Source organism: Simochromis diagramma, unplaced genomic scaffold (assembly GCF_900408965.1).
Source record: "Simochromis diagramma unplaced genomic scaffold, fSimDia1.1 OVJJ01000387.1, whole genome shotgun sequence".
NCBI classification, from domain to species: Eukaryota; Metazoa; Chordata; class Actinopteri; order Cichliformes; family Cichlidae; genus Simochromis; species Simochromis diagramma.
This window is the reverse complement of record NW_024387152.1, coordinates 9,929,367-9,942,236: the sequence shown is the minus strand read 5'-3', so window position 1 is coordinate 9,942,236 and position 12,870 is coordinate 9,929,367. Positions and strand designations below refer to the sequence as shown.

Sequence of the window (12,870 nt, the reverse complement as noted above, 5' to 3'; positions counted from 1 at the left end):
GTTATTCAGTTGTGTTTTTCACAGTGGTGATAAATTGGGTTGGATTTTCACCTGCAGCATTAATCTTTGTTTAGAGGATGGTTTAGAACAGGGGTGTGGGAACTCCAGGCCTAAGGGCCGGTGTCCTGAAGGTTTTAGATGTGTCTTTGGTCCAACACAGCTGATTTCAATGGCTAAATTACCTCCTCAACATGTCTTGAAGTTCTCCAGATGCCTGGTATTGAACTTATCATTTGATCCAGGTGTGTTTACCCAGGGTGATGTATAAAACCTGCAGGACACCAGCCCTTGAGGCCTGGAGTTGCCCACCCCTGGTTTAAAAGAATGAAGAGTGTGTAAAGGTTCTTTATGTAATTTTTATGCTGTTGGCAAGATCTCAAATATAAGTATTTGAAGTTAGAAATAACTTTTGTTTATGTATGTCAGAAGCATTTTTCTAGAGGAGTCTTTTTGGTCAGTGCAAACTTACTCATAATGTCAGCACACAGCCAGTGTAGTGAATGCAAATTATACAAGACAACCAAGATCATTTAATCATTTGATATAAGTAACAGTTTTTCTCTCATATCATTATAATGCTATGTATTTATATCTTGGAGTCTTATCAAAGGGAGATTTGTATAATCGGAGGAAAAATGAAATTGCAATTGTTGTGTCTCACTGATACAGATTTGGAAGATCATCACATGAAAGTCACTTCTTTTCTCATCCAATGAATGAAGTAGAAGAGCAGTCGACAATATGTGATGCCAGACACACAGCACTTCTTTATTTCCGGACCACACTGACCCATATTTCACTGACAGCATTTCAAAAGATGAATTTATAATCTGGCAGTCATGGGACACACTGATATTTGCCTGGAAGGACAAATTTAACTTGCCTTCATAATGTTTGTGACTTCATGCAGTGCCAGCTGTGATTTATGTTAGGAAGCTCAAGTTGGGGCTCGGGCTAGTTAAGAGGGACTCCTTTCATGTGGGTCAAACATGTGCAAGGCTTTAAATGCAACTTAAGCAAGCTTGATCTATTTGTAGTTTACTGTCATACCGTTGGCAGAAACCTTATCGGCGGCCTGAGGGGACAATCGGTGGTCAGCGTAATAAACGGCTGCAGAATGCTGACAATATAATAGCGCCGTCACAAACGTGGTGTGAGAGTTGAGCCGGATGTACTGTACATGAGTGTTCCATTGTAATTACACAGGTTTAGCTGGATTAGCATGGTTACCATTCTCAGCTGTGAGGATTAGCATGTTAACATTTTCAACTTCCTTGAAGACATGTTTTAACAGGTCTCAGATGTGGAGCGAGTCAGGGCGAAGTTTTATGCTCACAAGCCATGAAGCCTGGTCGTTATTAGCCTCTGGCTGTTGTTTTGGAATAATTTTGCAATGTACCGAATGCGCTGAAAAGCCTGCAGAGTCCTGCATTTAGTTAAGATTCATATGTTACATGGTACAAAGAGGCATGTGTTTACATGCTCACAGCAGCATATGTGCGTGCCATATGTTTACGAGGAGATGGTCGGTATGCAGCTGGTTAATCGGCTCTCCCAACGCAAGCACCACACATGCGAACCTATTGGGTCAAATCAGTGCCTAATCCTTCACCGCCCCACCTGACTTCTCAGTTTTCTGCTGTGTGTTCATGTTTAAGCTACAACCAAACTATCCTCATTATTGTCCTGCAGGGATTTCTGCTGCTTTCCCTCTTCCAGACAGAACTGAATAGAGTTGTAGCTCTGGTGGAAAAATAGCTGTCTCTCCTTCTCATTTTTTTGTTAGGGATCTAAGCACTATGTGTAATGATTTTTTTTTTCTTTCCAGTCTTATCAAAATAGCGTTTAAAACGCTCCTCAAATGTGTTAAGATTAGTACGTTACTAGGTGAAGTATGGATTAAAACAAGTATCGTACTAGATAATGACAAAACATGTTATTTCTAAAGATATCACCAATAAGTCTGGAACCTAATGCTGTTTTTCCAGTTGTAAAGGGGCAACTCACACATTAAAGGCTCTAAATGCAAACAAGACAGACATTTTAAACTTGCTTTGAGGTACAAGCTCTGAATGCATTTGCATGACCCACTCCTGGTATTTTTACATACACGTAGTTTAGCTTTGTCTTTCTGACAGATGTGACTTCTCTTTGCTTGGTAGGTCCTTGTGTGTATTACACTGCTTTAATACCAAAGGCTATTGCTTGGATGACTGTTGATCCAGCTTTTGTGTCAGTAGGTTTAGGTCTCTTGCCCTGATCCTCATCTTGTCTGTGAGCAGCGCTGACATTTGGTCAAGCTGGATTAGAAATCTTGATCCCTTGAAAGAGAAGCTGTACTGAAAAAACAAACATGTGAAACACTGAGGTCGTGTGTTTCACTGTCATGAAAACGGGGACATCTGTCAGTTTATATCTTCTCTGCTCTCAAAAAACTCAAAAAAAATGGGTCATGTTTTCATAATAGGTTTGTTTGTCTTAATGAGCTGACTTGTTGTTGTCATAAGTAGAGGTGCTCATGATACTTAAGTCTGTCCAGTCTTTCTAAACTAAATCTGAATGGTGCCATCAGGAAATGGGCATTTGTTTTAGCAGCTTCATGGTTTGAAGCTGTATATGCATGTGCATAACTATCTAGATGCACATAGTACTGGATGCTAGCGCGTGCACTGTCTATGATTTGCCCTGTGGTGCCCTGCTTTCTGATAGCTCTGCTGTCTAGGATTAGGCTGAAAGCTCTGTGCTCAGATACACATCATTCTCGGCACAGACCTGTCTAAGCTCAGACCACACTCACTGTTGGTTAGCTTTAAGAGGAAAATGCACTGCTATTTTCTGCTGTGGCACATATGGGATCCTGAAAATCTGGCTAGCGATGGGGGTGAAGTTAGTCAAGCCTAACTTTGAGCGAAACCCCAGCATGAGAGTCTCTATGAGACTCCCTGAGGATGACGGCTCTCACAAGGCTCTTTTTTCTTTTCAACACACTGGATTTAATATGATTTGGAGTTTATCCCATTAGCTGTTTGCTTGGAAAGGAAGCTGGGCTTTGATCTCGTCGAGAAGTATGGGAATAGGCAGCTCTTTTGCACCAAGATCTGATCAAATTTTTACCATAAAGTATGTTTGATTTTGAAGATACGGCTAGCTCACCTATGTCAGATTGTGTTCAAGGTTAATGGTGTTGAGAATATTGTGGCTTTAATAGTGTGTGTGTGTGTGTGTGTCTGTGTGTATGTTATTATTAAGCATAGCTATTCACAGTCCTTGAATTCCTTTTACAAAATGGCCTTTGCTAAGTAAGATATCATTTCTCAGAACAGACAGCCTTGAGTAGCATTTGTTTGATATGTCAGGCAGATGTGTTCTTTACTGTTACTGTACTGTACTGTTACTCTTGTGTAACTTCAAATGTTTTCTTGTCACGAGTAAATGTATTGGCTGCAAGTGTTACATTTTTTTCTTACTTGCCTTGCCACTAATTCCAAACTCTTACAAATATGTAAGAGAGTTAATTTTTAATTTTTAGAACTTCTAATGTGCATATTTGGAGAAGGTTTTGGGGTTGCTTAGCACCCTTCAGCATTTTCTATGATTGTTTGTTCAGCTGTGTCTTCATGCTCTTGTCACAGGGTGAGCCTGGCACCGAGGCAGAACCTCCCACGAATCATCCTCAAAGGAATCTTCCAGGGGGTTAAAGTGGTTCGTGGACCAGACTGGGACTGGGGCAACCAAGATGGTGAGTGATGTGTGGGCTAGTGATACCAATAGCCTGGCAACTCAGCAAACTCTGTGCATGCTTGAGTGTGGAAATGTTCCTCTTCAAAGTGTTTTACCATCAACAGCCCATAATAACATTGTAACCTCACAACTCATTAACCTGTAAGATGTTGTGTTAGCATGTGTCTGTGTGTACTTATTTTGCGGGTGACTCATATAAGTCTGTCTCACAGATGTGCCTGACTGTTTGCGTCTCTGAGAGTCCCAGTTGAGTCCTCGTTGTTTGAATGTTTGCCTTTTCTTTTCCATCATTGTGTAGTGGCATAAACTGAGAAAGACCCTGCACCTAAAGTCTGTGGTCATAGTTTAGATAAAAAAGATTAGTTTAGATAAAGTAGAGAGTTAAGAATATATGAGACATTGAATTGTGTTTTATTGCCTCCATGAATGGCTGAAGTTTAACTCTGTCATATACTGTATACTGACTTTGCTGTTGCATGTTCTTTTTTTTTTCAGATCCAAACAGCCTGCGCTGGCTGATGTTTAGTTAAAATCTTAATTCAAAGTAATCTTCCACATCGATGGGCTAAATTCAAGTCTGTAAACGTTCCCTTTAAAGAAATAGAGAATGGCAACGTGTCCTTAGACTTCTTTTTTTTTGGTCCAGGGTTGTGAGAATAGCAACGCTCCCTTTTTCTTTCTAAAGAGAATGAGTCAAAATGTCCTTTTGGTGCCTTTGAAATCAGTGCCCTGGGGTTCGGTTAAGTCACTCATCAGGCCTAAATGGTGTATGCTCTAAGTGCATAAAAGACACACTGAGCATGCTCAGTGTCTTCCCAGCCTACCGTGTTGTCTTACGGGTCACTGGTTTAGTTGGTGTGTTTAGGCGCTGAAGCAGCTTGATGACTTAAATGGCATAGCAAGGATTTATTTACATCATACAGCTGGATGTATGGATCTGAAATTATCCTGTGACACAACACGTGCATTAATAATGTGGTTTGTGTTTATTGTTTGATTATTTGGTCCTTTGGTCTCACTCAAATCAAAAAGAGGAAATTGTCAGGTGTTTGACGGTGATTGTAGAAAATCATAATGAATGTCTGTGATACTTGGCAGCCCCTACAATGAAATGTTTGTCTCTCACCTTGTTTGCACTCATTTTTATTTATTTATTTTTTGATCATTGCATCACACCACGGTCGTCTAACTAACCACCTTTCCTTCTTTTATTGAGCTTGTTTTCTTTTCACTGCATTTGTTTCCCATTTTTCCCATAAACTGATGCACTGGTGTTTCTTGCATTATATCTGTGTTTGTTTCTGCACTTTTGTATGTGTGTGTAGGTGGGGAGGGTAAGGTTGGGAAGGTAGTGGACATTCGTGGCTGGGACAACGAGTCTGGTCGCAGCGTGGCCAGTGTCACCTGGTCTAATGGCACCACTAATGTTTACCGAATGGGCCACAAGGGCAAGGTAGACCTGAAATATGTGACAGATGGCCAGGGAGGCTTCTATTACAAAGATCACCTACCAAAACTTGGTAAGACAGACTTTCTTTATTCAAGTATGCATTCCTTAGAAAGTTTAAAGTTATTTAGTGGCTCAGAAACTTGATTTAACTTGATGTAAACAACTTATGTCTTGTATGTCGTATATCAGTGCTTATCAGTACTTCTGTGTGGCATTGTAATACTGTAACACTGAGAAACTGATTACATACTGGCTTTAAACCCAAGCTATTTTTATCATTAGCTTAGAAAAAAAAATTCGAGTCAGTTTCTGTTTGTTGACGCTGACACCTGTTCATCCAGGAGAGCACGCAGAGCTGCAGCGTCAGGAGAGTGCAGACGGCCATTCTTTCCAGCAGGGTGACAAGGTCAAATGTCTGTTGGAGGTAGACATCCTACGGCAGATGCAGGAGGGCCACGGAGGGTGGAACCCCAAAATGGCAGAGGTACAAATGCCTTCCGCTAGAAAAAGGAAAAACAGAATACCGGTTGACAATAGCCAGCTTTAAATAACTCCCTATTGAGTTCTAATACAATACAGACGTACACAGTGCTCTTCCTTGGGTTTTTCCAGCAGGTTTCCATTGTAACCATATGGACTGCTTCATGTTTTACACAAACATGTCCTCAAATGCACGTGGCTCTAGAACACAGCATACAGAAGATTTATATAAGTGGCTCAGATGGAGGTTGCAACAGAGGAGAAAGAAATGGAGCATCCAACTCTCATATCACAGCTGCTAAAAGGGACATTAAGGTCACAGCCATGTAGAGGAAGACCCAGGGTTAAATAGCATATTTGTGTTTGCAGTACATTTGCCGGATTGGGACGGTTCACAGAATCACTGACCGAGGAGATGTCAGAGTCCAGTACAGCAACAATATCCGCTGGACTTTCCATCCTGGGGCACTCACCAAGGTACTGCGTTACTTATTTTGTTATTTTAATATCACAGTTTATTACAGCTAAATTACTTTGTTTAGACTTCGGCTGCTTTTTTCCCCCTTAGGTGAACACGTTTGGAGTTGGGGAATTAGTGAGAGTATTGGAGGACATGGAGAGCGTGAAGAGACTGCAGGCTGGCCATGGAGAATGGACAGACAGCATGACTCCTGTATGCTCATTTTACCTGATAATATTCGTAGCCTCCTAATACTAACTTACTGTGGTTTTTCAGAATTGGATTGAAAATCCTCACCTTGTGTGCCGAAGTGAAGACTTGAGTCACATAAATTGGTGAAGTAATGATTGCTTTGAAGAATGACTTTGACTTGAACCCAGTGTTTCATAACTTAGTCCAGCAACCCAGCTAATCTGTTGACTTACCCTCCGGGGGCAACAGCCAGTTTTCCATGGCTTCCGCTGTAGCCAGCGAATATCCTAGTCAGGATTTATGTGTCAGTTTGCTGTGTATTGTTTACTAATACAGATACGTTGGAACATGGCATCATTTTAGATTTTAGTTAATGCTTTTCCGATGCATTTTGGCAAATGCCAGTGCCCTTTTACTCCATTCTCTATACTCCGGGTTTCAGGTTTCTCCCTGTTTATGTGCACAATGTTTACTGTGCAGCTTGCAAAAGTAAAGGATCCAGTTGTTTAACGTCAACACATTACGACTGACCTACTTCATGAAAATTAGGTTGTACATGGGTGTTTAGTAAGGATCATTTATTTGTCCTTGTCAATTCTTTCTCACCTATTCATTGTGTTATTCTCATAGGTGCTGGGCCAGGTCGGCAAAGTGTTAAAAGTATATGCAGATGGTGACCTACGGGTGGCATTTGGAGGCCAGACATGGACATTTAACCCAGCATGCCTCTCAGCCCAACCCGTGGAGGTGGATGCCAACCTCATGACGGCCGAGAACCCCAACGAATCTGGAAGTAAGGCCTCTGCCGGGAAGAGGGGGCTCATCTCTAACACGCCAGCTCCAGCTTTATCTCCTGCAGGCTTTCAGTTATCCCCCTACTCCCCCTCATTTCAGCTTTGCTATGCATCCTTTCTCATCCATGCTGCATCAGTGGCATCAAGTTTGTTTGTTTTTTTTCAGCAGTGTGTAAAGTATGCTTCTTTCTGAAATTTTCTCTGTAGCATCTCCTGATCCTGCACTTTGACAGCAGGTGGACACGTTTGTCATCATGTCACAAGTTCTCAGCAGTCTCTTAATCATGACAAAATCTTCTCTGTTTATGTGTTCAGCTCAGATTATGGGAGGCTAACAACAGACTGATGTGTGTTTGCGAATGTGTGTGGTCAGATTCCAGTGCATGCTGGGACATTTTGACTCATTCTAGCATTCGTTAACCAGTTCGAATGGCTTTTTTTTTTTTTTTTTGCAAGGCTTGTGCGACATTAGAATTGAAGTGGAAAAAACTAATGTAATTCTTTTGTCCTCTGTTCCCTTTTCACATCCTACCCCTACACCTCCTCTTCTCCCTCTCTTTCTGACTCTGTCTCTGTTCAGGTACTGTCATCTCAGTGCTGGAGAAGCTGCTCTCTCAGTCCACAGAGCAAGACAATCCCAGTCGGCTAGTCATTGAGGCAGCGCATGGCAGTGCCAGCAAGGTGCGGGAGCTGGTGCAGAAGTATCCTGACAAGGTTAGTGCAGCACTCCTTCTCTTTGCTGCAGTCCACTGTCTGTTCCAAGAGCTCTTTACATCAGGGCTCCAGGCCATGGGTTGAAGTCTGATTGACTTATTGAGCCAGAAACAGCAATATTATAGGCTGACATTTTCCAGTCTGTCAGTGCTATTATGTAAAAATGCAACTCAAACTCAACTATAGGACTCACTTGTTAACAGATTTACAAGGTTTCCCCTCCACCCTCACCCACTGACACAGGCAGTGGAAACACTGTTCAATAATTTATTGCTGTAACCCCAAAGCATGACATATGTATCTTCAGGTCACACACAAGAGGGCTGAGACCTTACATTATTATAGAGAAAACCAACAATTCCCCCATGGTTTGGAGGAAAAATCTCCAACACAACCAGATGGGCTACCTTAGCCAAAGAATCAAATAATTTCAGGCATTATTTGCATGTTTGAATGACAGAGCGTAAAACTGGTTTTGAAAGTCAGAGGTAGAAAAGCAAAGGACAGATCAGTGATTGATCCAGGCATGCTGTATATAGAATATATTTTCTTTATGAAGGTATTTGTAACAGTGCTTAAGTCACTCCTAACTGATTACAGGTGAAGAATAAAGCATAATCTAAAAGCTGTCAAACAATATGGGTAAAAAAAAAAGCAATAAGTGATCAGTTGTTTAAAAGTAGAATAAAATGTTGGCATCATTTTTCACCTTTTGATCATTGCCTGTGTTCTAGTGAGGTTCTAGACTTGCTGTGCATCACTGTGTGCAGTTTGTCTTCATCATGAACCAGATTTTCTCGGCATCTGTCAAACCTGAGATTCATTGTTTACACTGTCTTTTGCAATTTTCAAGTTTTCCTGTTCACATGTGCTTTTTGTTTTTTTTAGAAAATACCCAACTGGTCATTTTGGGAAACCCAGCTGCTATAGATAGACCTCAGATAGGCTGTGGGTTTTACAACCTCATTATCGTATTGGGTTTTTTCTCTAAATGGCATCCCTCAAACACCTCTGAGTCACATGTGGCTCCTTTTGTGCATCAGTGACACACCGAAGTGTCGAAATACTTTTGAAACCTTGCAGTTTGGCCACTGTGTGTTAGTGTAGCTGTGTCGCACTCACTTTTCATTCAGTGTTGATCTAGACTACTTAAATTGATATTTGAAATTTCCTAAGATGTTTTTCTTTTGTTCAAGAAAAAAGGAAAAAAAAGTCACACTGTGAAGTCGGAGTAAATATTTATCTCTGCATTCAGCTCTGCTGTGACGACACTACTTATTTGGATTATGTGTTCAAGTGTATGACGAGTGTGGTTGTTATTCATGTGCAGATTATTTCCAACCACTCTGTGTTGAGCTCAGTTATTGTCCAGACTAGCATCAGCTCTGATGAATCTGCAACGATGTGTGTGCCCATGGCAGGTGGATATCAAGAACCAAGGCAAGACTGCGCTGCAGGTTGCTGCTCACCAAGGCCACATGGAGGTGGTGAAGGCCCTGCTGCAGGCAAACAGCTCAGTTGAGGTCAAAGATGAAGATGGAGACACGGCATTGCACTACACTGCTTTTGGGTAAGGACACACACACACACATAAATATATATACAGAGACAATTTGCCAAATACAAACAAGAAAAGACTAGCATATTGCAAGTCCAAAACAGGAGCTTGTGACTGACAGATAAATGACTTGAGCTCAAGCTAATCCCTTTCCTTGTAATGTGATCACCTGTTCACAGAAGTGACTGCCTTGAACTGTTGCATAATAACCATAATAAGGCACCCAGTTAACGTCCTGCGTTAATGTGATCAGGAAAGATTTCATATAATCCAAATTTTAAAAAGTCAGATGGGATATTTGTGTGTTGTGGTAAGCAACTCTTGGGCTTTTTGAAGATGCAGGTAGCTTTTTCTTTTTCTTTTCATTTGTTGTCTCCTAGTTTTGAGTTAATATAGTTTACAGAACAATCAAGTGCGGGTTAATTTGTGTCTGTTTTGGTCCAGTAATCAGGCGGAGATCGCGCGGCTGCTGTTGAGTAAGGGGGCAAATGTCAACCTCCTGAACAACTCCATGTGCACGGCGCTCCACATCGCCGTCAACAAGGGCTTCACTGACGTGGTGCGGGTGCTAACTGAACATTCTGCTGATGTCAATCTCCAGGTGAGAGGTGGCTGTGTGCTCAGTCCTGACCCCAGCCATAAATAAAAATGATCCAACATGTTAGTTTTTTTTTATGCTTGATCATTTTTCCAGTGTTGCTTTTTACTCCTTATCTTTTATTTGAACTAAATTAACTCAACTATTTGACTCACTCTGGTGCAGTTACTGGTTAGGAGTGAATGAGCTTATTATTAATTATCAAACTAGTCAGTTTAGGGGGTGGAGAGAGACCCTTGAGTAAGTGTTTAGATAGCCAGTAAGTAATCTTTTACTTTCAGTCATACTGCCCATAGGGGATTTTTCACATGGTCTAACACGCCTGCAACCAGGCCAACGATTTCCTAATTTATTTTTTTCTGCTTCAATGGTGTGGCTACTCAGCTAAAAACATGCCAGCCCAGAGTTTTTTCAGCTTTTCCGTGTGGCAAATGTGCGCGTGATCTGAGCGTACATCTGCTTTTTTTGACCATTTCATAAAGGCGGGGAAACATATAGGCAATCAGGAACTTTTGCCTCCCTGGATCAACAAATTGTAGTGAACAGAAATCATGTTCAATTGACAGATCACCGGAATATTTTGTATAGAATATGTTTAATAGACCATGTCAGTGTTATTTTCTAAAGTCTCAAGAAAATATTTAAAAACCTGAATTTGAAAAGCTAATCTGACCCTGTTTGCTTCCTGTCTTTAACAGGATTCATACGGGGACACGCCGCTCCACGACGCCATTGCTAAAGATTTCCGCAATATCATTGAGATCCTGTCTGTGGTGCCCAACATTGATTTCACCCAGCAGAACCACAGAGGCTTCAACCTGCTGCACCATGCTGCCCTCAAAGGAAACAAACTGTGAGTGGGGATGACGTAATCATATCTGCATGCGCAGTCACATGTCATACACAGAAGTGAAATTAGGAAATATCCCCAAAACTTGTTGGAAAAGATTTTTTGACTTTAAATGTTTTTTTAGGCACTTGAGGCATTTTCTTGAGCTCTAACATGCAATTGGGGTTTCTAGGGGTTACCATTTAGTGTCATTAGAGTATTTTAGGACTTTTGAAAAGATTTTGCCTTGTAGTCTTGCAGTTGTCACTTTGAGATTAAGAAGTATTGGGCATGTGCCTTAAAATATCACAAAATTGAATGTGCCAAAGCAATAAAAGACTATTATTGACTATTGTTACTGGCAGGAGTTGGGGTAGTTTCTTTAGGAAGAAAATCATAGTGGGTTTCATGTGCCAATCGTTGCTGAATTTCTTGCAGTAGTCACTGGCATCAGTGGTTCTGCTTTGGGCTGAGCAAATTAATGATACTATACTATGTTTCAGGGGGAATAGGGACATGGAATGTCACCTCTCTGGTGGGGAAGGAGCCTGAGTTAGTGCGTGAGGTTGAGAGGTACTGGCTAGATATAGTCCGGCTCACCTCTACGCATGGCTTGGGCTCTGGAACCAGTCTCCTGGAGAGGGGCTGGACTCTGTCTCAGTCTGGAGTTGCCCCTGGTGAGAGGCGGCGGGCTGGGGTGGGTATTCTAATATCCCCTCGGCTTGCCACCGGTACGTTGGGGTTTTTCCCGGTGGATGAGAGGGTTTGTTCCCTCCGCCTTAGGGTCGGGGAACGGGTCCTGACTGTCATCTGCGCTTATGCGCCGAGTGGCAGTTCGGAGTACCCAGCCTTCTTAGAGTCCCTGGGGGGGGGGTGCTGGAAGGTGCTCCACCTGGAGACTCTGTTGTCCTGCTGGGAGACTTCAATGCTCACGTGGGTAACGACAGCGAGACCTGGAGGGGCGTGATTGGGAGGAACGGCCTCCCTGATCTGAACCCGAGCGGTGCTTTGTTATTGGACTTCTGTGCTAATCACAGTTTGGCCATAACGAACACCCTGTTCGAACATAAGAGTGTCCATAAGTGCACGTGGCACCAGGACGCTCTAGGCCGTAGGTCGATGATCGATTTTGTAATCGTATCACCAGACCTGCGACCATATGTTCTGGACACTCGGGTAAAGAGAGGGGCTGAGCTGTCAACTGATCACCACCTGGTGGTGAGTTGGATCAGGTGGCGGGGGAGGACGCTGGACAGACCTGGTGCACCTAAACGCGTAGTGAGGGTGTGCTGGGAAGAATTTTGGACTGCCTTGAAGAGATTCTGGCAAACAGTCAGGCCTCTCAGGAGGGGAAAGCGGTGCTCTACCTACATTGTGTATAGTGCTGGCGGAGCGCTGCTGACGTCGACTGAGAAAATTGTCAGGCGGTGGAAGGCAGACCTGGTGCACCTAAACGCGTAGTGAGGGTGTGCTGGGAACGTCTTCCGAGGAGGAAGCAGAGTCTGGGGATGAGGGGAATGACCCGCCAATTTCCGGGGGCGAGGTCACTGAGGCAGTTAAACAACTCCTTGGTGGCAGAGCCCCTGGTGTTGATGAGGTCCGCCCCGAGTTCCTGAAGGCTCTGGACGTTGTAGGGCTGTCCTGGTTGACACGCCTCTGCAATGTTGCGTGGAGATCAGGGGCAGTACCTGTGGACTGGCAGACCGGGGTGGTGGTCCCCTTCTTAAGAAGGGGACCGGAGGGTGTGTTCCAACTATAGGGGGATCACACTCCTCAGCCTCCCTGGGAAAGTCTATGCCAGGGTGCTGGAAAGGAGAGTTCGTCCGCTAGTCGAACCTCGGATACAGGAGGAACAATGCGGTTTTCGTCCTGGTCGCGGAACACTGGACCAGCTCTTTATCCTCTCGAGGATACTTGAGGGTGCATGGGAGTTTGCCCAACCAGTCTACATGTGTTTTGTGGACTTGGAGAAGGCATTCGACCGTGTCCCTCGGGGTGTCCTGTGGGAGGTGTTGCGGGAGTATGGGGTGTCTGGCCCATTGCTACGGGCCATT

The 12,870-nt window shown here is 43.1% G+C and overlaps 1 protein-coding gene across 5 annotated transcripts in view; it reads left to right on the top strand.

Annotated features, from left to right (window-relative positions):
- Positions 1-12,870, top strand: part of mib2 (MIB E3 ubiquitin protein ligase 2) — a 41,281-nt gene that overhangs the window by 16,427 nt on the left and 11,984 nt on the right. For all 5 annotated transcript variants that reach the window (XM_040048039.1, XM_040048038.1, XM_040048036.1 and 2 more), the window contains exons 4-13: positions 3,633-3,739; positions 5,067-5,261; positions 5,533-5,675; positions 6,041-6,148; positions 6,240-6,344; positions 6,954-7,116; positions 7,698-7,831; positions 9,253-9,401; positions 9,834-9,990; positions 10,686-10,840. In XM_040048039.1, the coding sequence (XP_039903973.1) occupies positions 3,633-3,739; positions 5,067-5,261; positions 5,533-5,675; positions 6,041-6,148; positions 6,240-6,344; positions 6,954-7,116; positions 7,698-7,831; positions 9,253-9,401; positions 9,834-9,990; positions 10,686-10,840 (1,416 nt within the window). The remainder of the gene's footprint in view (positions 1-3,632; positions 3,740-5,066; positions 5,262-5,532; positions 5,676-6,040; positions 6,149-6,239; positions 6,345-6,953; positions 7,117-7,697; positions 7,832-9,252; positions 9,402-9,833; positions 9,991-10,685; positions 10,841-12,870) is intronic.